Here is a 27,006-nt window from a genome sequence, read left to right as displayed (position 1 = left end):
TGAATTCAAAAGTAATAAAAAAATAAATTTAAATAATTTAAATTAAACAGATAACATAGCAGAGCAATTGATCGGTGAAACTGTCAGTTATTCAATGAAAGCTATTTTTACGACTTACAATTACTTCGAGATTATGGTGACCAATATCCAATCCTATCCGAATCGTCTTCCCGTGGATGATGGGGTTATTATAGTGGAGAAAGATAGAAATTTTACGGAAACCCCCTTCTCGGGGGCAGTAGTGCCAGAGTAGAATGATTATTCTAATCCATCTATAATTTGGTTTTTATTTCGTTTTTTTTTTATTTGATTAAAATGAAGCAATATGCATTTTTGCTGTAACCCATCCATTTCTCAACACCCTTTTTTTCGGCAAAAGCATTTTCGTCACCAGGTTTTGCCATTACGCGTGTGCCGCAAAAGCTCGGTTTCACGTACTTCGGTGGTTGATTTGGTTTGATTAGATTATACGCTTTGCCGAACACCGATCTGGCGTGATTGTTGGTGTCATTGTTTGATTGCTTGCTTGAAGACAAAACCAAAACAACAAAAAAGGAACGAAGCAAAAAAAGCTATCTGGTTCCCTATTGCAGCAGCAGCAGCAGCAGCAGCTTGCAGCTGGAGCGCGATCACAAAAGATCACTGATCATGCTGTGCTCAATTGATTTGTTGGTCGAGTTTTCGGTGCAGCTTCGTAATGTTCCGATGTGAAAGGCTTGCAGAAGTGTTGCAAAGTGTGCAACAGTGTAAAGCTAAAGAAAGTGTTCAGAATTTACAGCAAAAAAAACCCCAAAAAATAGTCTGGCAGTCAATTTCGGATGGTCGGAGTACCTTAAACGAAAATCGGACGACAGCAATGTTTAAAAACCTTTTTTTTCGTTTTATTTTACTTTACCGGTTTTTTTATGTACGTCAACAATGTACAAATAGTTGGAATTGCCATGCTTTTATCATCAATTCCTCTGTCTGTGTCTGTTTTTTTTTAAATTTTATTTTGCCTATCACGTCTCACGCACTTGATTCAATCGTGAAAACAACATCATTCGTCACTCGCTTCCTATCCGATGGTTGTTCTGAAGTCTCTGGTTCCGGAGATCTGGATAGGGTCTGCTTGCTGAACCCCAGAGATGTATCGATCTCGCTCATGTATGATGTTTGATTTTGATTTTCTGTTGCATAAAAGCGTTCGTCTATGGGTTTAAGATCAAAGAGTATTATTACTACGGCTGTACCTTACGATGACATTTTACTTGAGTTCTTGTTTTTTTTTCTCTCTGTTGTTGTTGCTGTGTTTGTTCTGCTATTTTACTTGTTGCTTGTTTTTCATGATATGATTTTTCTTTTCGCTAGAGTCTTCTACCAACTGATTAGAATGCTCGCCGACAGAAGCGCAAAGTTCCGGGGGATTGCCGCCGCCGCCTTCACCGCTTCTGCCAAGCCAAACTTCTGGCGCGTGTCACTGTTATAACTTCCCCGCGTGTTGGGATCGGGCATTGTTTGTGAAAAAAATGCAACCCTCAACTCATTGCGTTTTTTTGTTGTTGTGTTAGGGGTTTTTTTTGCGTTTTTAATGTCGTATTCATTTCGGTGGCTTCGACCAGAATGTTTGTTAAACCAAAAAGGCACACGCGTCGGGAATTGTCGCTGTAGCAAGAAAAGGGAATGGTGGTTAGGCCCACCCATTCCGATCTCCGCCTAATTGCGTATGTTGGACTGATGATGAGCACTAGCGAGATGATCAACGCGGCGCGGTTTAGCTCACAAAACAAAAGCAAAAAATGTCCCGCTATCATCGCTCCCGTGTCTCGGGCCTGGCCGCGGATGCTTGCACTTAAGACACCGCACAGTTGTATGGCGTAGGTTCGACGGAACAAGCTGCTGATAGCACGTGCTAGCATCTTTTTTATCGACATCCTGTCTACAATCGGCGGCTGCTGTGGAAGGCCACCGGCGATGCTTATTTCAACATTGAGTAATAAAATCGAACTGACTACTGCTGGTTCATCATTCATCGGTTCACAACTTCCTAGTGATTAGTTCGTGTTCCATTCAGACCCTACGTTTGAAGCAGCAGCCCGACACGGCTTGCGTAGCATATCGAGCAAGAAAGCTTTTTATCGAACCACATCAAACGTTTGCTGATAGGCTAGATAGATCCGGGTTTGCACATCGAAACGCAAAACTTCGTCAACATTCTTGCGGCTGCTCTTATAATTAGTAATCAAACATACACGCACACGCACACATTCACACCTGAACGATATCTGCAGTATAGCAACTCAGGATTCATTTTTTTTCTTGTTCACTATTGACCAGTCTTGTTAATGAATGCTTCAATCCACACCATGGAGAATGAGAATGACACACAGTATGAAGATGATTAGGATTATGATAGTCTAAAAATAGACGATTTGGTAAATGCACGATCGCATTCAATTGTGAGCAGATTAACAAAAAAAAAAACACAACCGCCTGATTCTAAACGAATCGATAAGGAACTCAAGCGATTATATGTGTGGAAAAAAAGGTTTCCCTAAAAAAAACGAATGAGTTACTACTCCTTGTAACTTTATCAGTTAAGTGGAAGTTATCAAAAAAAAAAAAACGGATCCACAAAAGACTCTCCGCACTGGAACTTTATGCGTATATTATTGTGTGGTGATGCATGTGGGAAAAAAGGGGCTTGAATATTTTTATAATATTCAAACTGTTACTGCTACACAAATGCAAATGAGTTTGTCGTCAAACCGTTTTCCTAAGCAGCAAGTAATGTGAAGTGGAATGGAGTGTACTAAAACGTATAAACGTCATTTGAACAGCCATTTCAATACGTATAACTCTCTTTTGGTCAAGTTTTGTGTAAAAAAATCCTACTTTCCTAACCTTCTTCCTAGCACACAAAGAGGAGTTCAGTGGATCAGATAGTGATAGATAGTGCAGTACCAGAACAAAACCACATGAAGAAGTGACTGTACATGAGCGAAAGTTTAAAATTATACTAACTTCCACCCACACGCTGCGTTACGGCATACGGAAAAGAGCCGGCGAAATCGGTTTCCCTTAAGCATAGTTATGGCAATACTTTGTAAAAACAGAACTCAAGTGAATGGGAGCAAAGTGATTGCAGTGCCAGTGGACAAAGGTTTCCTGGCTGGCAAACAATTTTAAGCTCGGGCTCGGGTGTTCCAGCGCTGCGCTACATGTGCAGCATATATTGATGAACCGTGGTGAGGTAGTTCCGTAAGTTTGTAAAAAATGCCTTTGACTAGGTAGAGGAAGAAGTTTAATATGCCGATGGCTGTGGTGTGTAATGTAGAAGATGTTAGGCTTGAAATGGTAATCCATATTCGTGAAATTAAAAATGTTTTTAGACAAGCGGGCACCTTTTCCAGCGTACGCCGTCATCAGTACAAAATGAATTGCTTTCAACATTACCACGCAACCAATAGTCAATTCAATCGGATCGTTACGCATACGTGGAAAGCATACAACCAAATTAATTTTAAACTTCATTGTCCTAATACAGATGAACGATTAATGACCGAACCACCATCACAATTAAAAAAAACTCTCCAACCTGCTAATTGATTTGATTTGCTTCATCACACACTTTTAGCTTTTAAATGTAATTGAATATTTCAAATATCTAGTATTGCTGTCTATTATTCTCCAGTGGTATCGTGGCAATAGTGGTTACAAGATATGGTTTCGATTTTCCACTGTTCATTGATCTTTGTAGATGGTTAGCAACGCTTTGGATCGTACACTGTAATTGATTTGTTTCCCTTGGCTTATTTGTTTTTTTTTTTTGGACCGTTTGCCGGATATGGTAATTCACAAATGATTCACCTCATCGAGAATGTGTGTGTGTGTGTCTGATCGTGTTCCGATCGTGTCTAATTGTCACCTGCATCCCTGACCGTTAACCATCGTGCGGAATGGAAGGAAACGCGAGTGCGATTGTTCTAAAACAATAGCAACCAGTAGCAACAGCAGTCCCTTCTTTTGTGTTGCATTTCATTCGAGCCACCAAATGTGTGTGTGTGTCTGCTCTAAAATGTGTTTGCTTTTCATTGCGAAAAGTATAAGACACGCAACGCTGTTAAACTTATAGCCGCTGTTTTGCCAATTGAAATGTATGTATATATATATTTCATTTTCCGTCTTTTATACAAAAGCTTTTGAATCGCTACAAAAACGATTTAATAAAATTACTTATCGTTTGGGAGTGGTTGTGTTTTGCTTTGTTTTTTTTTTTTACAAATGAATGAATCGATGTGTTTGGAACTGTCAGCTTCGCTAACTACTGCATTTCCGGCACGCACGCTCTCCTACATAGATGGCAACATAGATGTGCTGTGTGTGTGTTGTACTAATAAACCCAACACGATTTACTTAACATAAGCTGCACTGAGCTGCGCTTTAGCATTAACACTATATCATTGGCCTAGTTTTACGAGCAATAAAACCGAATACACTAGATCCGTGAATGGCGCGAAATGTTGCATGTTCGCCAAATGCGGTTTCGCGCTATTATTAGCAGGCAACTGTGCGCTACCGACCTGCATAAAGCTCTTTTTTTTTCCTAAATATGCGCGTTCCGATTTCCGATTAACACATTAACAAATTGCTATACAATTGTTCTACTTACTCACTAACATCCTGGATCATCGTGGATATTCATCATGCACCCGAACTTCATGTGCTAACCGAACCGCCACGGCTGTTATCTTATGTTACTGTACTATTATGCTACTATTTAAATGCCTTTCCGTATGTTTTTCGTGAACATTTTGTTTGTTTTACACACATGTTGGTTTGTGAACGATACAGTCCACTTACGCATTTGCCGACTCACGATTTCACGAACTGTACAAAATATGCGCGGGGAGCATGATGTAGAACAGGATGTCGTGCATAGCAATTGGTTCTTATTTTCGACTAGGTCAACAAACTTAAAATCAAATATTGCGTACTAACACACATCCCCCGTGGTGGGTGGTGCTTCGTATTTCACACCCCTTTCACTAACATTCTGCTTTTGATTGATGAATGTTAATTACCGTTCGTTCTTACCGTAAGTACCATTAACATTATTTATCTGTTTTTCCCCTTCTTTCTATTAGATTTATTCCATTTCGCGTGTCGCACCCGCTATTCACACTTTCAACCTATGCTGGCTCTGCGATACGATCGAATTACTTTCATAACAAGAAATCCTTGTTGCAGGTGGATTTGTTTTGAAGGGGGGACTGTGTGGGCGCGGTCGTGAATCGTTTCGATGTTCGATGTACGTGAAGATGAAGTGTGTAACCTAATTTAATAAATATACAAAAATCGCTAGCTGCCAACTAGTTCGATCTGTCTATATTTTTTCCTTAAATTTGATACCGAGTCGCGGTACAGCACTGGATCTAGTCGCAGGTTCGATCTTAGCAAAGGCATGTAACTGAGAAGGAAACACACAGGGATTGGCATTACTCATTCAAGAAGCATTTGGCGGATGCAATGGTTGGATGGTGGAGCTGTGTACTTACCCAAAAACTGCAGCAAAAGTATTCAGACAACTTTGTCGTTGTATGAAATGATCAGGATCGTTCCATGGCGATCTGTAATGTGAGAATAATGTGTTCAGTAGTGTGCTGTTCACATGTTGCCCTCCGATCGATCATATGTGTCAACTCAAACGACTTTAATAAAGACTTGGAGATTGCGACAAGGTAAGTTAAAAATATTAACTGGGGTCACTCACTAAAAATGATAACACATCATCACTAAACCCACTATAGGAGCATTCATCCAATTGACGGGTGGAAGAGTCTCAATGTCTTTTCGAAAACATTTGATCTGTTGTACGCTTTGAGTACCGAAGAATGTGTGAATAGCTTTGGTAAACGATCCCTAGTTGAGCAAGGTGTAACAGGATTCTATTGAGATGTTGGGTTCAGAACGTCCTACATTTTTCTTCCTCTCTTGAATGTACTATTGAATGATTTTACCAAATGAAACAAATCAATCCCGCCGGTTCCATTGCGATCGGTAAACTGCATATTATTTGCAAAATTAAAATAAGAAAAATCATGCGTACAACAATAAGCTCATTCAATGCAATCGTTACGAAACGGTTCAAGCGGAAGTCATCCTGTCCTTGTTGCAGGACAAAACAGTGATCTAGTATTCAGGTGCCGCACACATTGCAAACCACCACCACAGTAAAAGGAACAAAAATAACCTTCTTCTTCTTAACCATAGCCATAATAAATAGACGAAGTCCTGCGCACGGTCCGCACATATCTCGACACTCTGCCATAGGAAGACCAAAGCTGCTACAACCTCGACCGCCGGAACGGGTCGGTTTCGGTTCAATGAAGCTTGTAGCCTCATTGTTTAGCATTCGTAACGCTTTTCACGCCAACGGTGACTTTCATTCATCATTGAAAGGAACAAAAATGATTTGTACAGCAAAACACAACAAAAATTATAAACAAATAATGACGTATCGGTACCGATCGGCATATAAGTGTGCCGCGCAAACCTTCTCGAGTTGCTGAGTTGCTCTCGAGAGCAAATAGTTAAACCAATCAAAAGTATAACAGAGTAACTATTCCTAGAAACGATCATACTACAAACATGCTTCCATACGTACCTTCCACTCTCTCGATCCTTGTAGCCTTTCCTTTGCGTTACCTTAATCGGAGGTTTGCGCGTAACGTGCGAAACGAGAAGATTCATCAGAATGTCCTCACAGTTGGACGATTGCTGCACCGTCTTTAACAGCAGATACGACAGCCAGTTCGTGTATAGATAGTTGTAGTACCGATGATAGAACGCGGCTCCAGTCAACACGATCGAGTAGTAGTTTGTCCACTTAGACGTATAGCCCCAAGCGTTCTTCATAGAAAAGGGAGAAAAAAATATATAACGAGATGCACAAAGGTGTGCGATGGCAACTACCATCATTGTTACCTTAGAATCATCCCAGAAGTGTGCCCTCGCGGGATAACCAACGATGCGATCGGGAAAATCGCGCCACACCTGGTAAGCAAAGTCTAGCTCGTCGGTGTTCAGTATAGCGTCCTCGTCCAGTGACAAAACGGCATCAGTCTCGATTTGCTCGTGGGGATAGAATCTTTGGGATATGCTTGGTCGATCTTCGCTCGTGCTGCCCGATATGATGTGCAGTGGAATGTGACCAGTCGAGGGCCAACGTTTCTTCGGCGGTACGGATCTATCGGTAGCCCACAGAATTAAAATCTGCAAAGGAAAACGGTTTAAACACGCTTTTACGATGGCTCTCACGACGGGGTACTTCCCGCCAGTAGCTCACTCACTAACCTTATCTATGTATTGGCTTTTGGTAATACTTTTGACTAGCTTGTATAAAGCCGTGTTTGGTGTAAGCTGCGTACCGATCTGTACAAATATTACGGCGGTATAGTTCAGTCCGGGCGTATGGCCTAGCTTATCCAGCAGGAACGGAAATCGGCGATAAGTGTCGGCGAAGGTTGGAATCGTCAACAGTGCACCCGGGGACGTATTCCAAATCAGTCCGTTCCGATGGGGATAGTCTGGTAGTCTCTCACGGATAATCTAAACCGTTGCAAAGAGATTGATACGAGCGTTAGGCGTATACGTGCTATGCAGTTGATGCAAGTTGATATTGTACCTCAAACGTTGTAAAAATAATTTTCTCGATAGAACTAAAATAACGCTCCCAAAGCACTTGTGTCTGCTGACGTAAAGCTAAAATACGGCTTGTAGAGACGGACCGTACAATATCCGGAACCTGCACAAAATGAGACGAACATCAGTCAATGGTCAATGCGTGTTGTTAAACCGGCAATCATTCGAATCACTTACTTGCAACAACAGTCTTTCATCTGCCCAGATAGCCGCCTGCTTCCAGTCAATTTTTGACTGAAAAGGTAATACCCACGAGTTTGAAAGCAACACCGGTATGCAACCCGCTTGCAGCACTTCAAGAAACCTGTAAATACGCAAAGGGAAAGTATATATTTACGACTTGTTTTGATGTTGATAAACCGTTGAGCAGCTATTACCTAAATGATCCTAACCGACGTCCTCGCGGTACTAGACAGAATGTGGAATTTTGTAACAAAGTTTCGTAGTCATATCTGTTGGAATATATGTACAAAATAGATTTATTACGATACTGTTTTTGTTTCTTTTAATTTACATAAAAGAAAGAATAATTTTGCATTCTGCTTACCTATCATATTCTCGATTATCTTCATCACACCGAGCATCTTGCAGGTCTCGCCAGCTTTTGCCATGTTTGCAGGTTGTCACCAACACAAAATCTCGAGCATTGTGCAAATGGAACAATGAATTTCGCGTCTCAGAACCAATGCCATGGACATACCTGAAACGGGACACACACACACACGGATGTTTAAAGAGTTATTAAACAAATAACATAGGGTCGTGCGATATTCTGGTGGAAAAATAAACACACTTTGCCAAAACGTGCACCGTGTGTTTTTCTGCCATTACAATTAACCCAATACGCATTTGCATAAAGATCGTAAAACCAAAAATGTGTTTTTAATGTACCACATGCTGCTCGAGGCACACCGCTGGCGCTGGCGTATCTCATTGCTATTCAAGTCAAGTGAAAATGGGCAATAATTTTGGATTGGAGCAGAGATATTGAAGGAAAAAAAATTCAAGGTTTCGTGTTGCGATGAGATTTGCATTGCTTTTGTAAACATTCCACGTCGATTTGCAAGCTTTAAGGCAACGGGCTTACAAGTTTGAAGCTTCCTTTAACACAAATACTCACCGTTTTCCCTTAAAGACTAGCAGATATTTTTTGTTGGCTGGAAAGTTGTTACTGACCACGAACCCGGTATTGCCACCGCGCAGTGGAAACTGTTTGTGAAACAGCGGAATGCTCACGTCAAAGCCGGGCCGCAGCGACTGGACGCTCATGCTGGCCTTGGCCAGGATCGCCTGGCCCGGATCAAACCCGAGCCCGTTCTCGTTGTAGTCGGGCCAGGTGCCAGAGTACAGGTTAAATATGATATGGTTGCGACCATTGTTCCAGTGCGGTAGTCGCTGCAGACGAGACGGCACGTTGCGTACGAAATCCTCGCTGAGCGAATCCCGATCGAGCGTATCGATGCCGAGCACGAACAGGCAGGCTTGGGCGGGATCGCTCGTGTAGTAGCGGCTTTCCTGGATGGCCGAAATGATCTTCTGATAGTTTTGACTAATTGGCGGAGGAGCACCAAGCGAATTCAGTGGCTCCGGTGGGTACACGTAAACGTAAAAGTTCTTATCGCTACATTTGCTAAAATCGAAGCACGTTTCCATGCGGCACGATTTAAACGACGCACTTGCTTCGTCAGTGATGCGGCGCACCGCACCACCCTGGAACGCCGGTACGGGGGCAAGGTCGCGCGATCGCGGTGATTCGTACGCCGGCGGAGCGAAAAGATCGTCGTCCGGTAGGGGTTGCGCATGGTCCGCACGCTCGGCGCTGTCGGTGTACTGGTAGTGCAGCTGATGATAGCAGGGTAGATTGTCCGGATCTTTGCGAATCCGCATACGGAACAGTGCTTGCAATCCTTTCAACCGGTAGCCTCCCAGATAGCAGTACGCCAGGAAAGCGCAACAGATTATCACTAGTATGTAGCGCTTCTTCGCCTGCATTTTGCCTATTTCGGCTGGCCGAATGCCCTGTGCGGCTAACGATTGTTGTCCTCGCTACTTCGACTGTCGTCAACGGATAGTCTATCATTCGTGCTGCAGTGTTTCGTTCGATGGTCGTATCCGATTGACATCATGTTTGGGGGATGGAGTAGGGTGTACCTGATGAGGGTTGGTAGAATGTGGTCTGCCGTGATTCAACTCAAATGGCTCGTACATGTGTGATCAGTCTACAAGAAGCAGAAGAGGATCATATACTTTCATCAATAGAGACGAATAGAGAGAGAGAGAGAGAGAGTGATAATAATAGATTGGAAGAGTACAGGCGGCATCTACATTGTGGGGGATCGGCTAGATAAAATAATGCGGGTTGAAATCGAAATTTCGTAAATAGAAAGAAATGTTACATGTTAAAAACGCTTTGCAATCGGTTTACCTTCCCGGTACCGGAGATCTATACTGGCAGACTTTCTTCATGAATAATGCGAATATCATCACTGCATATTTCCATCATTTTTTAGCATAACACACTGCATTTGCACACTGCACTTGCACTTGCACTTTATCCTTGAGCTTCAATATATAGCTGAACCGAATAAAAACAAACCTTTGTAAGTAAATACAACAACTCTTTAGCTTATTGGTTAGTCGATCCTTCGCAAAACATTAGACACTTCTTCCTTCAGGCGGACGTGTGTTAACTTAAAAAATATTCGCGGCTGTTTTGGTTTTACCAGTGCCCTAGACAAGTAAATTTAACAAAAAGAGTCTTGTTTACAATGTTTTGAACCATGCTAGCCACAAACACATATTTAAACCATAGTAAAAAGGAGTTTTTCATATAAATTCTGGCTGTGAAATCGCACCCATGTTGCCAAGTGCCTAGTAGTAATGGAAACAACAAATTTGTCCACACTGTTAACTAATTATCAACCATGGCAAAGTGTTAATGAACAACACGGCAAACGCTACGAACGGCACTGACGAAACACTATCAATATTGCTGTTTTACACATTATCGTCTCGCATAAGCACCGAACCCCTGATAGGAAGGAGCGACGGAATGAATTTTGCAGATTGCATAAAGCGGCCAAATTCCGAAGCGCATCACAAACAGATCCATTTACAACGCCAGCCAGCAGCAACGGCGGGAGACACACTCCCAGCGGGGGGGCAAACGCAAACAATTTGCAAGAAGATCGATTTTTTCCACACCTACATCCGCTCTGAGGAAGAACCTGCCGAATGCACTTTAGTGTGGATGTTTGGATCAGTTCCACCAGTCGCATTCCATGCCCGTTTCTTTTGCTTTTGCCTCCCGTTTGTATCTACTCGAGCTTGGAAGGCGTAGGTATCGATTTTCTCACTTACTATTGTCGACGGTGCGCGTTTTGCGAAGCGCCCTGGAAGGCTGTGCACACTAAACAAACACACTTTGTTTACATTCACGGAGTGCCCGATTGAGGAATTCGGTAATCCGCTTGGCCGGCATCATAATGTTCGTCGAAACACGGCGGGCCCAGATGCGTGGCACCGCATGTGAGCATTTATCGTACGGAAGAAACGCACCAGTTGTTTGGTTTTTCGGGTTTAGAACATCACGACGAACGCTTGCTCGGGGTTAGTATGCTTAGAGCGCACGGCAGCAGCACCGAGCACCGAGGTTCGCGCTGTATACGATAGAACCGTCGACGGCACACAATCGTTCACTGGTAGAGTACGTAGCACGAAATGTTTATAATGTTATTCACGTCGCCAGGACATGAACGGAGTCGATATCGCGACAATTTCTGGGCAATAACGATGACGATCCCGTCGAAAAAAACGAATCGCCTCGCGTAGAACGTTTTGACAGGAGGTTTAGCAGAGCGAACGAGCGAGCGAGAGAGAAAGCAAAGTTGACGTTGCTTTGATGCCGTCGTTGAGGCTGTGGTCTAGCAAATGATGTGGTTGTCTTCGAACGGGGTACAGTGCGTTCCCGAGTCTCGCGGTACTCCAGTTGGGCGGATGCGATTTATTGAATCGTAAGCTGCGTACTGTATGAACAACGTGGGTACGAACCAAAATATGGATGCATTGAATGGGGTTCATTTAAATGTCCCTCGTTTAAATGGAAAGCTACAACAAAAGACTTCGAGAAATTAGTATTCGTTGTTTCACTAGAGCTCGCGCAATAGAGTATAGCGGGAGCTATCTGTACCTGAGATATGCAATTGGAGCATGCTCCTGTCAAATGGTGTCAAGAATTTTGGAAACTTTTTGATTTGACCTGCCGAATTGATGTTCAGAGTTTGTTTACATTTGAATCAGGGAAGTTTAAATAGAACCGTCAGACCGGGAAAGAGCTCTTGCGAAAACGGTGCCCGAATTTCGCGAAAAACGGCCACAAAAGTTGCAATTTTTTGTTGTAAAGTATAATGCATTTGCAGTTGTTACATTGTGTTTTGCAACGGCACCAACAAATATAAATGAGTTTAATGGTGCCGTTGAGGTAAGTTTCAACAAGAATTGTGTTCACTGTTTACCGAATCATTGAGACATGATCAATGTTTTATCATTTCTTTTCGGTCCTCCTTTTTTTGGTGGATGTAAGCAGTGCGTAACCCGAATGGATGATCCTCGTTTTTACAGGTAAGCTTTGTTTTCAATTCAATGTCTCAACCTGAAATTGGGCCTAACACGAAAACCCCACATCCATGGAGACGACTAAAGAGGACTTTACAGGCCCGGTCGTCCTGTGCCATTCTCATGACATGATCAGACCGTCATTCCCAGGCAAGTCTAATGAACTGCACAATTGTGAGATCATCGAAAAGTTCAAAGAGCTCGTCATTGTACTGGCTCTAGCATTGTTTTTCCACACTTCAGCGTTCAAAACCATTCTAAGCATTTTTTTTTCTGTGGAGAATCCAATTTTCGTGTGAGGAATTCCTTAGTTTTGGACATAAACTATACTGCGAAGGAGTATGAGAATACTAATCCATGCTTTGGTTAGCTTCTGCTACATAGGAAATTAGAGCATTGGGAAATGCTCTCCGGCGCTAGATTGAAGGGATGAAATGAATCTCGTTGACGGGCCCTGGAATGTTCTTAGCTTGAGTTCTACAGCGTTCTTGCCAACATCTTATCATGCCAATCAGGTTGAAGGAATAAAATGGAAGTCTATCTCCCTGGCTCCCGGAGGCCTTTGATGGTCGCAAAAGGCCCCGAGATGTCCCTTAATTGAGTTGTCCACCATGTTACGGACAATCATTGCGCATGCAGGGAGAAAAATGAGGTATAAAAAAGGACGCCTGTTTATTGTAAACTGTGTTCTTCTAATGTCTGTGATTACGACTAATCTATGTTTTACACAATCGATGCACGTTAAGAAATCGTATCATACCGTCAAAATACGATGTACGATATGCCGTGGGGACCGGTCGAGACTCTAGCGTACCCGTGTGGATTGATCCTAACTGTATGAATGGAAAATAGTACGTTAACAGGGATGCTTTTAAATAGCAACCGTTTTAACATAAAACATAAAGTACTTTTTTAGTGTATCCTGAGCTTTGGAGCTATACGGTCGGCATTCTCTTCACGAACCAGAAGTCTGTATCGTAATGGGTGAGCAAATGTATCATCACATCATCCACACGGTGCTTTAGTGACTAATTCTATCAGGTTAATCCTTTGTCGTATCGAGAACAGTTGCTTTGCGCGCATTTGTTCGTAGATAAAGGCACACATAACTTTGCTTTGCAGTTTTATCGAATGATTTATGCGAGCCTACGTTACACGGCAGACTCGGTTCCCTGAGCGTAGATGACCGCGTCGTGGATTGTGGGAAAGATGTTAAAACCGCCCTCGCCGATCGATTCCGCATGCAGCAAAGCATCGTACACACAGTCGGCCGGTGTGGCCAGCAGCAGTGAAACGCTGAGCTGCTCCAGATTGGTTTTAACCTCCGTAAACATTTTGCACGCGGCCGTATCCACGTGTGGCACACTGCTCAGATCAACAATGATCGCTTTGGTCGATTGCAGTCCCGTATTTTCACCGTTGTAGCGAGGCACTAGCGACACATTGGCACGTTGCATTATTTTCGTTTCTTTGTACAGTGCTTTCTTGAAGTTGTTCTTGTTGGCAAAATTGATGGAACCGGTGTACTTGAAAATTTTAATATGCGGCAGCTCTTCGGCCCGCAGGTGACTTCCGATGTCGACGTAGATAGCGGTATCGGGGACGGTTCCAAGCAGACTGTAGTAAGTTTTCCAACCCTTCACGTACAGTGAAATTAGCGAAATCACCACCCCGATCAGCAGTCCGATGTCGATATCGATGATGACGACCGAAAGAAAGGTTACGCACCATACGAACAGTTCGAGACTGCCTTCACGGCGGAACTTTTTGATGTGGTACACCTGTATCAGCATGCCTTTCAGCGCGACGACAATGATGCCGGCCAGTACGCACCGAGGCAAACTCTCAAAGTATGGGCCAATCCAGAGCAGCACGACCAGCAGGATCATGGAAGAGAAGACGGCAGCTATTTGCGTTTTTCCTCCCGTTTGATGCTGAATCAAGGAGCGCGACAGAGAACAGGCGGTAGGAATGCATGAAAACATGGAGCCCACAATGTTGGTAAACCCGAGCGCGACTAGCTCCTGGTTAGGGCGCACTTCGTAGTTCTCCTTCTGCGCGAAGATCATCCCCATCGACATGACGATCGAATAGCCGACAATCGTTACTGCTATGCTATCGACAGCGACGGCCTTTATGAGCGCGAGCGGTGGGAATTCCGGTGCTGGAAGGCTGCAAAAAATCAAAATTAGCAAATGTGCAAATTTGAGGCGCTCCGGGGGCAGTATAGTATGACGGTCTGCATTAAAAAAAATTACCCGGTCGGTATCAGCCCAACCAATCCCACGTCGAAGTTCGGACCGAGCCCAATTAAATATGAGGCCACGGTACCACCGACGACGGCCATCAGTTCGGCGGGCACTGGGAATCGGCACTTGGTGGATAGCCAAGGTTTAAAGTATTCGTTCATGAATATCATGAACAGAATAACAACCACCGAGGTGTAGACGGCCGTGAGGTTTGAGTTCGGTGCTTGATCGATTATGTCGCGCACCGAAAGGATCACCTTGAAGGTACCTTTGTAGCGTGGTATGGATACGCCGAGCAGATCCTTCAGCTGGCTAACCATCACGTGAACGGCAGCAGCCGTCGTGAAACCACTGACCAGTGGTTCACTCAACAGGGATGATAGGATTCCTAATCGCGCAGCGCTCATGATGAACTACGGAGGGAGAAGAAGCGATCTTTAGCTTAGTTGGATGGGTCACCAAAACGAGTTCCTTACAAAACTTACGTAAAACACTCCCGCCACGAAGGATGCTGCTGTAGCTACCTGTATCGGTGTATATATGGCATCCCCGGCTGGAGTCAAGTCCGGTACTATTCCATCAGTTCCATTTGACTGCGGTTAAACAAAGAGGAACACGTTTATCATTTAGCAATAATAATTGGCATTAGCACACTTACCGCTAGTGTCGGTACAACAGTCGAATAGGTTGCGACTATTTTGGCAGTCATCAGGCTGGTAACGGCGAACGTTCCCATGGATATGTGGCGCGACGTACCGAACACAGCATACACCAGACAGTGAAAGAAGGCCATGTAGAGACCGACGTTGGCGGCAGTTCCTGCCAGTATTCCGTACGCCATTCCCTGAGGTATTTGAAGTACAGCGACCGTCAAGCCGGCAGTCATATCGCTGAGCAGATCGTTTTTGATCGAATACTTTGGAAGCCATTGTAGGATCGGAAAAAATCCTTTGATCGCTGAAACGCACTTGACGCTTCGCACGGACGCTCCTAGTGAATCGAGTGCTGGCGGGAAAAAATGAGGAAGATTAAATTTAGTACATTTAAATTGGCTTATTGATCCCTTTTTAAACATATTTTAACCTGAACTAGCCATTGTCTATCAAAATAGTCATATCAACTAGAAAACTACCTGAAAAACGCTTTAAAAAATTGCGCAAAGAAATGAAATAGACAAAAAGTCAACTGTTGCAATCTCGTGCATACGTCTTATCAAAAGGTCTCACCGGTGCGAACTTTGTTGCTCATCTAGTGCTAATTAATAATCAACTTTGGTAATGGCCGGTATGAGGTAAAAAAAAATGGCTGAGCTCCATGCATTAAGGTGCCAATATCACATGTTTGCTGCTAATGATTCATTGCCACAGTATCTCCACGTATTACACTTTTAACATATTCAGTACGGTTCCCGATACAGTTTAGGTGGTTTTAAAAAGTTTACGTTACTCCATTAGCTGCACAGTGCTCCGTGAGATCAAACAGCGTTATGCATTCTTGAAAGAAATGAATAGGAAACACAAAGAAGAACCGTGTTTGCTCTTATCGTAAAGCACACTAGGTAGAACCCGAGGAAGCATCATACACTTACCAGTCGGCTTTAGTCTATCGTACTGTGAAAGCTGATTAAGGTCTTCCCGCTGCAGGCACTGCCGGGTGACGAGATACGACAGCTCACTGTACTGCGGTTTTTCTTTGGATGTTCTGCACAGCATCGCAGGAATGATGAGTTTTTTGGCGGCGGATACACATGCAAAAGAGCATAGCAAAAGTAAACAATTAATACACCTCACACATACACATTTTCACCACACCGTTCCGTGACGCTCCGGAATCAGAGGAATGAAGAGTAGCAAAATATTCGTACGAACCTGCCATCTTCGAGAGGCGCTTTTTGATTGATCATACTGTTGCCAACTGGGCTGCAGCAGTGTACTGTAAAAGTACAGCGCACGATGTGGTGATTTTTTTGTCTCTCTGTTGTTGTTGTTGTTGCTCACAGCACAAGTCAAACGTCGTTGTGACACGTTTATCCGCGTCCTGAAGGGTGACGCGACCTCGATTGGCAACGATATTCTTTTCACACGGCGTCGCTGTCCGGCATCGACGAGCAGCGAAAAATGGTTCACTTGTTCACGCTTGCATAACGTCCCGCCACAGCCACGAAACGCTGGTAAACTTGGCGCGTTGCGTTTGTCAAATCGATGATGCGATCGTTCACCGTAAGATTAGACGCTGATAAAAAATAGTTCGATCGGGTTCCCGGTTCCAGTGCGGCCGTGGTGCTGTTGCTGCTTCCTTCCGTAGATAGTTAAATTGTGCCACAGATTTCGGCCGACCAATCCGGCTTGAGCTCAATCGTTACCGATTAAAATGCGATGGCGATTAATTAGGGACGCACGATCTCCGCGCTGCTGATTGTGGGTGATGATCCGGTAAATTCCTGTCGGCTGCCCGACGACGATCAGCTGCTGGCTGTTACCACAATAACAGTCGGACACGTTCTGAAAAACGAAGCGAAATAGCATTGTGTACAATCATCGGTTGAGTTGAGTAGCGGAGAGGTTCGATTCGGACCTCTCTCAGAAGTATGAGATAACGCGTTTACAAGATAGTGTGTGAGGCAGCAGAGACGATAGCAGCGTTGGCAAACCCGGGTCAGTTACACTTGGCTTTTGGAGGTTGGTTGATCTTGTAAATACGGTAGTGCGCCTTGTAATTTGCTTTCGTTTATAGCGTTCCATGGCGCTGCATGTTTCTAATAGATGTAATTGAATGTTTGACATCTCTGAACACTACCCGCAAGTACGTAAAGAGAGCAACGTTGTGTGCTGCTTGTGGCATGTTTAAATGATCCCAGCAAGTAGCAGCTGTGTTAGAGCTAGAAACCATTCGATTTTGAATCGCATCACCGACTGCACATCGGGCATTGATTAGGCGCTCCGTTACACTTCAAGGCTCGGTGCAAGCGACAGTCGTAAAAATTAAAAGGATGACATGAGGCACCTTGGACTGAACTATGGGCTACGATCGATCGGTTACAGCTAGTAAAAAACGACTTCCGCCACACGATTGGTTATTGACACTTGTTGCAGTCAATGTTCGGATGGAGCGAAATGCACCTTACTGGACCTTACATGTCAATAGTTGCAAATCCTTCAAATCGCTTACGCGTGAATTTAAATACTACAACGGATTCCCCGCCATTGCCAATGTCGCACGCAACACATGCCTGAATTGGTGAAGTTTTGATCTTGAATGAGCAGGCTAATGGGAAACACCTGAATGCGGTAATTGAACCGACAACGGCTGGGGTTGTTCTTAGCCAGGCAGCATGCAAACTCAATGATGACAGCAATCTAAGCGATTAGATGTTCGGTTTGTACACAATCATTTCTTTCATGCCACGATTCACTCAAGGAATGATTGAGTCGAGTCGGAGCGAGGAATTGATTGATTGGTGTAATGTCTTAACACAAAAAAAAAACCTTGTTCTATATTTTTCATCGCGAACAAGTAATCACAAAAAATTTTCTCCTACTTGGTTTAAACTAACTGTTTGGTAATGCCTGCCATTTTTGGCATTCTAGACTTAAGGATACCGCATGACCGGAAAGTCAGTCCTTGCTACGGGGCAACGGTCTATACTCGGTCCTGCTGTGTGAAAGTCGCTACCGCCATTTATAATAATAATAATCAAAGAAGTTAATGGCTGATCGCGATCGTAGGATTTAGAAAGCAACATTTCTCGGTTTGGGCCATATAATATAGAGACTTAGAAATGTACAAAGTTTCGACGGAATTTCGACAAAGTAGATAAAATTGCAGTAACATATCTGTGCTTCCGATATTTACAATTTTTATTTTAATAACATTTTTATTCACTCTGAGAAACACTTCTTGCCCACCGGTGCATTCAAGTGGGATTAGCGACAAAGCAGATCTTAGTTGTTGCCTACAGGAAAGGCAGTAATTAATGCTATCCCCAAAACTAACCAAAATTTCTAAAATAGAAAATGATTGTCGCACTTTGAATTATTTAAAAAAATGAAATTAAAATTTGACTTTGAATATTTTTGTTCAAATGAGTGGAACAACCGGCTCGTCGGTCTGGTGAAATTGTTTTTTTTTTCGTAAAATTTACATTTTCCGTAACATTCCTGCTTTTCCTTGGTCGCTGCCTGTCATTTGTGGCTTTCCTTTAGATGATTTTATCCGCAGCTGCGTACGAGTAAAGTCATTCCTGCGTACTGGGAGTCGGAGTCGGATGGAATTTGATCGCTGAAGACCGGTGCCGCTATCGCGTTGGTCACCCGACCGCCGTAATAGTTCGCGAACGTGTAACAATTCTTATATGATTGAAGCCATACAAAGTTTGACAAAACTTAGGGAAATTTCAGGAAAAAATGTTTCAAATTTGAGCTTGAGGCATGAGCCCTCATACAGATAGCTAAACGAGTAGCTAATCAGACTCCACGTTAAGGTTAAAAAATAGTATAGAAAAAGTTTCGAGCAATCATGTTTGTGAAAATAGTGCAGAGTATTTCCAAACAGGCACAAATTGATTGAGCTCTATCATATCGTCAGTCCGAAAACGAACAATTGAATTGGAAGGCCACATTTGATTCTATTATTAAAAGATGTTCTCAAACAGTGAACGAAAGCGGTACCGGGACTGAATTGATAATTGATTTTAATCAATATGCGTCAATTGAATAAAATTACAAGAGCTATTGTGACATCTAGATTATTTGTTGAATCAATATCGTCTTGAAGGTCCATGCTAGTGTCCGTTTGGGACATTATGTTGCTAAGCGGGAAAACAAACATAGCGGAAGATAACGCTAAATACCAATTTTTATTACAGCGAATGGTATGCAAATACCTAATGTCTATTCCAAGTTACAAAAGCATTGCTAGCTTAACGATCATGTAGCTAGTAACGTTATGCAAAATTGAAAGCTAAGAGCGGGGTGGCTTAATTGCAGTAAATAGAAGCTTGTGTGTGTTAAAAATGTATCAACTCATGAGCAGATTCTACAAATCAAGCAATTGACACCACTCCGTGGTATGACGTACGGTGTTTGGAGATTAGCTCGTCCACAATTGAATGAAAGAAGTAACAATTTGGAATAAATTATATTTGGTTATCTTATCGCCAAACGTATTAATAACCACGATGCGTAAGATAATATTCGAAAGACCAGTTATTGCAGCATTCATCATCAACGTTCAAATCAAATGAAAACAGGTGTCAAGCACTGCTGACAATAATGACAGTTTGCTGATATACATTGTGGCAACAAGTGATAGATAAGGGATACTGACGGCAATACTCACAATTTGCCACACGGTGGGCAGTAAAACACGCGTTGCATAATCATCAAAACTTTTCCATTCACTTATTTGCATTGATCACTGTCATTTCTTCTGTTTTTGGTTTGGCCGGGAGATTTGTATCAGCTGTGAAACTACAATTGCTTCACACGGCATCGGTGAACCTCGAACGATAGAACTTCAATCAATGTGCGCACACAACGATGATCGATGGTGGTACTGCTGCAGCCATTTATTAGCATGATTTCTTTGATGGACGCACACCAATTGATTCACAGCACATCACACAGCACACCACGCCACACTGGACAATGCACGGACGTACGAAATGTCGCTGCCGACTTTGAATGACGCAGACGTACTCGACGCGGCGACGGATCTACTTTTGTCTCAGCTGTTGTTTGGTCATTACAGTGCGTTTGTTTACCGAGACTCGGCTCGAACTTGAAGCGACGTATTAAACGGAGACCGATAATGGGGAAAGAGAGCGCTTGCATGTGTGTCTCACGCTGTGCACAGAGAAATGGACGTTCGAAAATGTGCGCTTGCGTAGAAGCCATAGGAAGGAACCAAGAAGCCAGAGAAACAAGCATATTAATTGCACCCCAAACATGAGAGGGCACATGTGCTACGGCCTACGGTGTTGTGGTAGGAACAACACTCTCCAAAGAACTCTCCGGTTGCCGGTAGGAATAAGCTAGCTCCTGCCTTCTTTCTTGGTAACTGTCTGAAGGTTTGAGGATTTTTTTGTTATGGGGATACTTGTTTCTGGTCAAATTCTTATAATGTTAACACATTTATCACGAGTGTTTCTTGAAATAGTTGAGACTCGTAATTTGATCGAATACACGATAAAGTAATATTTAGAATGTGTGATCGTAACGTAATGGTTCAAAAGTTGAATGGTGTGGATCACATAAATAAAAAATGGAAGTCAGTCACTCTTCATCTGTTTGAATAGTGTTGCATACAGTTCGGTTAGGGACTCGAATATAAATAACAAAATGATTAAAATTTAGATGATGGTTCATCTGCTTGTGGCATAAAAATAAGTAATAGGCGATTGATTATATGTGCAATGAACAGATAGCTTAAATCAGATAATGGTCCATTTTTTCTAGATAAACGTACACCCAGAGAAACATTATATAAAGAGATTAAGTATCGCATAGTATCGATTGTGGTCGATCTTCAATAACACGAAATCAAATCAGATCACGAAAAGGATAAAAATGAAGTAATATTTTTGTAGTCAGAGGTTTACAATGATAATGCTCATTTGGGGCGACCCGGTGGTAGAGGTGATAGCGGCGTCGGTCTTCATATGGCAGGACCGGGGTTCAAATCCCATCCGGTTCCTCATAGTGTGGTATCATCCGGTTCCTCAACTACGTGGTATCATTAATTCTAGTAAACCAGAAATGGCAGCCACGACCTAAGAGGTCGGTAGGGTAAGAAGACAGACAGACAGACTCATTTGAGGTGTTCTGGCGGTCTAGTGAAAGAGGCACAACGGTATGATCGAATCTCAAACCGATATAGAAGAATACAAGATATAGAATATCCAGATACCTAGTCAGCGATGTCAAGTCAAGTCCTATTAGGCTTCAAGGGAAAAGTAATATTATTATAACGATTCCTTGTTTGTATATTTGTATTGATGTAATTTTTTGTAATCAACTGCACTAAACGTTTTACCGTTTACCAGTGTTATGGTTTTGTGTGATTAAAGTGTTTGTTTGGTTTATATCGGCCTTATCTCTAGATATCTGCGTAAGGGTGACACGTGTCAATGAAGACCGTGCTTTTGAAGCAAACATAAATAGTAGTAGTTATTATTAAGGGGCCGAGGTGATAGAATAAGAGCACTTAGGTGTGGTCAAGAATCAAGTATGGTGTATCAACTGAACAAATCATGCAGTCGATTCGTTCGTTCGTTCGGACCAACATTTGAAATGGGGCGTTTGCTCCGAATGTATATAGTACCGACTGGACTCTCACATGTAGATGGCGCTGTTCTTAGATGCAATTGGGCAGGGTTGGAAGCCAAACTCAAATGAATCTAAACTAGGTTTAGATGTTTTGAAATCTGTTACTCCGTTGGTAGATGGAACTCGATGGAAGAAATCTTACTTAGTTAAATTATTGTTTCAAATTTATTGCACGCCCTATATGATACAGATTATATTACAATGTGTTCAAAACTGTCTGAATTCATAATTTTTAGTTAAATTTCTGTATCGTTCGAATTTAAATACAGGATTGCAAATAGGAACTGCTTGCTTTTGAATTTACCAATATTGCAATTGCTATCCGATTTCGTCCAAACCGCCAAGCTTCGTGGTCTAAATGTATTCACAGCTGCTGTTGTTGCCTCTGTCGTCGACTGTTCGTATTGGGTGAAAAATGACTTGCCGATAGTTGATACCGCCAGTTGCTGACCTCTAGATCTTCGTCTAAATCGGTCAAAATAGCTACCGGCCGCTCCATTCTCATCGTATGCGGTGATCGGTGGGTTCCTAAAACATTTCGATTGCTAGCACTCACACCGCTACTATCGCCCGTGCCCGAGCTAAGGCTTTCGCTAAGTTTGCGAAAATTGTCACCGTACAGTGGGTTAGTGCGTATCACACGCTCCGCCGTCTTTATCCGGTGATGGCTAATTGCCGTAACGTTAATTTCGTCCTCATCGCCCATGCTGCTAACGTCGGGCTTTTTTCGTCGATTCTTCCGATCGAAAAGGTTCGATCGGAAGCAAAGTTTGTGTCATAATATGCTCGACAGCTTGGTGTTGGAGTTTTTCTTCAAGATGTAAACGCACATGCACAGCACAGCCAACAGCATGCAGACCAGCGTTAGCATGGAGAAAAAGGCATGTTTGTACTTGGAAGCAGCTGCCGTTTCGCGGAACAGATCCTGCTCCTCTTCAAGCGTCAGGTCGATTCGACGGTTGCGAAGCTTTTCCTGATTCGTTTCGTTCATGATTTGACTAAGCTTGGGAAGAAACTGATCCCAGAAGCTGTCCATCTTTCGAAGATAGTAGAAGTACTCTGAATCTCTTGCACTGGCGAGAAAGACAGCATTCTTTGAAGTTCTCGCATTCTCCTGGTCCGCCTGTATGTTGGGATTAAGATTGTACGGGTTCTTTGACGTATTTGCATCGGAAGACATTTCCTGTACGTCTATGGAGCCGATAAGTTTTTCCTCAATTTCCTGTAAATTATCTTCAAACGTGTTTTCCAACGATGTATGATCGTTTCGGTGAAACGATTCCGGTTTTGCGGAAATCAATTTGATGTGTTTCAGCTCATCGCTGTACGGTTTCCAGGAGTCAAATTGACGTCCGGGAGTTGGGTTGCTGTAAACACACAAACTGTACTATTAAAGATGTCTACAACAGTTAATGGAGTGATCTTACCCGCCTTTGATAAACTCGCTAAACAGCGATCGCATTTTTTTGCAAAGCTTGTCTTCCACCGCTGATAACCGTCGGCGGCCAATTTCTCTATAAAGGCTTGGCCCCATCAGGAACGGTAAATCCGAGGAATGTGATGCTCCTCCAAAAAAGTTAATCTTCCCTCTCATGTCCATTGAATTGGGATGATGGAACAGGTACACGTACAGCCTGCTGACATTAGATCGCTTTTCGGCATTGTCGTCTGCACTTGCTAGCAAACTTTCTACGCTAGTGGTTGATTCTGGGCCTGTGGACTTTTTTCGGGAGCTTAGGGCTTGGAGCGTTCTGTAGAAGGGTATTTCGTAGCGTGTTTCCGATATGACTTTGATAATGGCATGTATATGATGTGCTGTTGTTTGAGGAATTTGATCAAAGTATCGCCAATAGATGGTTTCTCGTATCTGGAACCAAATAGCATTAGCACGATTAATGGACGCTCAGAAAAAAGGACCCGAATGCGTGACATACCTGATCTTGTCCAATTCCTTGAAAGTCATACCGCTCGATAATGTTCGGAAGTAGTGTGTCGTTAATATACTTTTTGAGCGAATCAATGCTCTGCCGAGCCAGCTCAATCCACTTGCTGTACATGAATCCGCCTTCGTTGCTTGTGATGCCGAACAGTATAGGCATGTCCTCCATGAAGAGGGCCTTGGCTTGGAACAGCTTTCGAGGATCATCGATAATGTACCGGTTTGCCGGAGCTTGATAGCTGTCTATGATTGGCCCAAGATTGACGGTATAGTTCCCATTGCGATAGATGTACTCATAGGCTCGCAGCAGATCGTGGATACTTTTTTGCTGCAGACATTTCAGCACGTTTCTTCCTATATCGTAATTGCACGCTAAAATCCGAACAATTTCTTGCGACAGCTTGCTATCGGCGTTTATCTCCGAGTACGGTGAAAAGATCGTGCCCGACATAATGATTGCCCGTGCAAAGAGACCCCTTGCGCGTGGGCTTACCATATGGGTCATCACGTTTGGGCCACCGGTCGTGCCATGTCCAAGCAATGTCAACCGATTTGTATCGCCGCCAAACTTTTGTATGTTATCCCTTATCCAGACGAGCGCCAATTGCTGATCGAGCAGACCAAGGTTTCCTGGTGCATACTTCTGGCCCAACGTCAGCCACCCGAAGACATTGGTTCTGTACTGTACCGTCACGACGATGATACCATCGGCGGCAAGGTCCAGTCCGCTTGCACGGTTAGCGTTCCAGTCGAAGCCCATCTCCTCGCCCGTGATCATTACCAGCACCGGAAACCCTCCGTACCGTATCGCTGTCTCTGGGATCCATATGTTCAGATAGAGGCAATCCTCGCTGGTTTCACGCGATCGGAACTGATTTTCGCTGCCCAAATCTTCATAGCTGCTGTTTTCGATTTGTGGACAAATTGGTTTGAAATCACGAGCGTACAGTGTTCGGTTCCATCCGGGACTTGGTACTGGTGGGGCAAACCGTAATTCGTTAATGGGTGGCTTTGCGTACGGAATGCCCAGGTAGGTGTAGATAGGTATCCGGGATGTTTCTGGAAATACTTTCAGCTGCGTATGTTATACAGACAAGTTGTTAAAAAAAAAACGGTTGCAATCACAATGAAGTAATGTCCTTACCCCTATCAAAGTTCCTTGACTAAGTACGATTGTAGCGTCTTGAGATTGGCTTACAGTGAGGTCCAGAGCTTGCATAATGGTCCATATGAATAGAACCTTCAGAAGCACATTGATGCTAGTGGCCATGGCTTATGGTTATTATGACTTGATTACTACCTAATCCTGGCAATAGAGAAGAGAAAAGGAAGCAAAAATGTTCAATACAAATGACTTTTTAAAAGATGAATGTTAGATGAGAAATTTAAAACTTTGAATAAAATACTTCATCTAGCGTCCGTTCCTAAATTATGACTTTTTATGCGAAGCGTATGGATTCGCTTGATTTTTCAATATCTTATGAAACGTACGAGGACAGCACGGTTTTAGGCATTATTTTATTGCTAGCCACGGTGCCATGTACCCCGCGCTAGTCTGGTCACTCACTACGCATACAATGATACACGGTTAATTCCGGATTGATCATTAGCATGAGAATCACCAGGTCAGGTGCCACGTTTCAGCAGGGCGGGAAAGGGGGGAAAACTGTTTTGCCTGCCGCTAAGCATTGCTCTGTTTTCGGTTCTGGTCCAAACATTAACTTCTGAAGCGACAATGAATATGGCTGCAGCAAATGTTTCGTTCGGTTGAGCGGTTCCGGGCCTTTGCCGAGCTATTGTTATTGCAATAGAGGGGAACGACGGTGCCTGTGCGTTTGTGTAGCGTTGTATGCTTGTTATAATAACATTTATTGCTGCACACACAGCGAACTATTTGTTGTGTCGTTTTAATAAACAAAATATTTTTATATACTTACATTTAAAGTAACGCAACCACACAGAATGTTCACACTCACTGATCAGACAGACGGCTTACACTACATTTGTATTGCTTATTCTATGATAATTAGTTATGGGACACATCTCAACAATCTTGTAAACTGTTGACCTTGAACTGGGACTTTGGTGTACTGTTGCACAAACTATCATCGATCACAACAAATCCAAAAAATACCACCCAATGTGACGATCAGTTTTTATTGCGCAAAGAATCGTGCAACACTTGTGTTGAAACTCCAAGCTATCACGTGCTCCTATTTCCTACCAAACTTTACACCAAACACTTTTCACAACTTTACAGCATAAAACCGCTAGAGTGCTTTATATTCGAAAGTGTATCCACGTATCAAGCATGGAATATATCAACAGTTCTTCCATTTTACAGGACTTATTCTAGAGACTTCACAACAGACAGCGAACTTTACCGCCGGACATGCAGATTGAAACTGACCCGAAAGCTTCGGGACCAAGTTAGGGTCACATTGGCCGTTTTAACTCATGCGATGAAGCTCTGCGTGATTCCCGAACAAGTGGCGTTCACTTTCATGCCGAGCAGTGCGTACTCATCTGAGGTTTGGCAGCTCATGCATGTAAAAAAGAGAGCTAGAATGGGGGTGGGGAGCCTGTGTTCTGAACAAAAGCGAATTGCGCTGATGAATGCAAGCTGCTCAGGTTTATTTATTGGACTGGCGCAAACTTCATGACGTACCGTAGAGTGAAGTCGCGCTTTCGTTGCCTTACTACGCTCTGGAATACAGGGCAGGCTTTGTTATGCGCGTACTTCCGGTTTGCAGTACAAACGGTATTGGCTCATAAGCTGGATGTATTTAGCTGGTGTTTATGTGTTTGTGCGTTTCTGACAATATTCGGGCAGAATTGTATGTGTTGAGTCTCGTTTTTGACCACTAATTAGGTTTACGGCGAGACTCAGCTGTCAGCAATAAACAGAGGCGAATTATTTATGTGCAATACCGGATCGAACACGAAGCGAGTGAGCTCATCGGAGTCCGTTTGAACTGCGGTTTAAGCGTTTAGGCTATAGCTGGATACATAAAACATAAGTGTTGTGATATTTGAATTAGTTTCGTCGACTGACACTATACGTAAACAATGTGAATGAAATATGTGAACATGATTAGTTGTTTTTATTGCAATATCGTAGCTTTCTGTAACTCTCGATGCTCATTTTCACTCGAACGCCCCGTTCTATCCATCCACAAAACATCCAGCTGGCCGA

General features: G+C 43.2%; 4 protein-coding genes across 10 annotated transcripts in view; 1 reads left to right on the top strand and 3 right to left on the bottom strand.

Annotated features, from left to right (window-relative positions):
* Positions 1-859: 859 nt before the first annotated feature.
* Positions 860-11,587, bottom strand: LOC118503312 (exostosin-1). Of its 4 annotated transcripts, none has more exons than XM_036036437.1 (12): positions 11,044-11,552; positions 10,109-10,279; positions 8,804-9,902; positions 8,231-8,383; positions 8,061-8,135; positions 7,861-7,987; positions 7,667-7,786; positions 7,336-7,590; positions 6,967-7,254; positions 6,647-6,891; positions 5,538-5,609; positions 860-5,449 (listed from the first exon to the last, which is right to left on the bottom strand). In XM_036036437.1, the coding sequence occupies exons 3-12, from the start codon at positions 9,673-9,675 to the stop codon at positions 5,341-5,343; spliced, it is 2,316 nt and encodes a 771-aa protein (XP_035892330.1). In that variant the 5' UTR covers positions 9,676-9,902; positions 10,109-10,279; positions 11,044-11,552; the 3' UTR covers positions 860-5,340. The 4 variants fall into 4 exon arrangements, with proteins under 4 accessions (XP_035892330.1, XP_035892329.1, XP_035892332.1 ...); XM_036036436.1 differs by having other exon boundaries at positions 10,109-10,258; XM_036036439.1 differs by having other exon boundaries at positions 10,109-10,258; positions 11,242-11,552.
* A 394-nt stretch (positions 11,588-11,981) lies between these two features.
* LOC118503317 (insulin gene enhancer protein ISL-2B-like) overlaps positions 11,982-27,006 on the top strand; it is a 121,616-nt gene continuing 106,591 nt past the window's right edge. For 2 of the 3 annotated variants that reach the window (XM_036036454.1, XM_036036453.1), the window contains exons 1-2: positions 11,982-12,163; positions 12,269-12,303. The gene's annotated coding sequence lies outside the window, so the exon portion shown is untranslated. Of the gene's footprint in view, positions 12,164-12,248; positions 12,304-27,006 lie in introns of those variants that run through there. The other variant, XM_036036455.1, reaches the window with a different exon arrangement.
* On the bottom strand, positions 12,946-20,300 carry LOC118503313 (sulfate transporter). 2 transcript variants are annotated; one of them, XM_036036440.1, is made up of 7 exons: positions 19,884-20,300; positions 16,415-17,047; positions 16,135-16,247; positions 15,205-15,551; positions 15,032-15,139; positions 14,556-14,959; positions 12,946-14,469 (listed from the first exon to the last, which is right to left on the bottom strand). In XM_036036440.1, exons 2-7 carry the CDS (start codon positions 16,447-16,449, stop codon positions 13,449-13,451), a joined length of 2,028 nt encoding a protein of 675 aa, XP_035892333.1. In that variant the 5' UTR covers positions 16,450-17,047; positions 19,884-20,300; the 3' UTR covers positions 12,946-13,448. The 2 variants fall into 2 exon arrangements, with proteins under 2 accessions (XP_035892333.1, XP_035892334.1); XM_036036441.1 differs by lacking the exons at positions 16,135-16,247; positions 16,415-17,047; positions 19,884-20,300 and adding an exon at positions 15,773-16,016.
* On the bottom strand, positions 22,014-26,375 carry LOC118503323 (acetylcholinesterase). Its single transcript, XM_036036465.1, has 6 exons — positions 25,748-26,375; positions 24,955-25,116; positions 23,806-24,885; positions 23,299-23,738; positions 22,702-23,238; positions 22,014-22,623 (listed from the first exon to the last, which is right to left on the bottom strand). Exons 2-6 carry the CDS (start codon positions 25,078-25,080, stop codon positions 22,236-22,238), a joined length of 2,571 nt encoding a protein of 856 aa, XP_035892358.1. The 5' UTR covers positions 25,081-25,116; positions 25,748-26,375; the 3' UTR covers positions 22,014-22,235.

This window comes from Anopheles stephensi, chromosome 2 (genome assembly GCF_013141755.1).
Source record: "Anopheles stephensi strain Indian chromosome 2, UCI_ANSTEP_V1.0, whole genome shotgun sequence".
NCBI classification, from domain to species: domain Eukaryota; kingdom Metazoa; phylum Arthropoda; class Insecta; order Diptera; family Culicidae; genus Anopheles; species Anopheles stephensi.
Note: the sequence above shows the minus strand (reverse complement) of the source record. Positions and strands in the feature narration are given on the sequence as shown.

Coding starts and splice junctions, on each gene's coding strand:
- LOC118503312 (XM_036036438.1), bottom strand. CDS start 9,675: ATGCAGGCGAAGAAGCGCTACATACTAGTGATAATCTGTTGCGCTTTC. Junction 7,787..7,860: donor ATGAAAGACTGTTGTTGCAA/GTAAGTGATTCG, acceptor CATTTTGTGCAG/GTTCCGGATATTGTACGGTC. Junction 5,450..5,537: donor ACTTTTGCTGCAGTTTTTGG/GTAAGTACACAG, acceptor TTTCCTTCTCAG/TTACATGCCTTTGCTAAGAT.
- LOC118503313 (XM_036036440.1), bottom strand. CDS start 16,449: ATGATCAATCAAAAAGCGCCTCTCGAAGATGGCAG. Junction 16,248..16,414: donor GCGCCTCTCGAAGATGGCAG/GTTCGTACGAAT, acceptor GATGCTGTGCAG/AACATCCAAAGAAAAACCGC. Junction 14,470..14,555: donor GTTGGGCTGATACCGACCGG/GTAATTTTTTTT, acceptor GATTTTTTGCAG/CCTTCCAGCACCGGAATTCC.
- LOC118503323 (XM_036036465.1), bottom strand. CDS start 25,080: ATGGCCACTAGCATCAATGTGCTTCTGAAGGTTCTATTCATATGGACC. Junction 24,886..24,954: donor GTCAAGGAACTTTGATAGGG/GTAAGGACATTA, acceptor TAACATACGCAG/CTGAAAGTATTTCCAGAAAC. Junction 23,739..23,805: donor AAGGAATTGGACAAGATCAG/GTATGTCACGCA, acceptor ATTTGGTTCCAG/ATACGAGAAACCATCTATTG.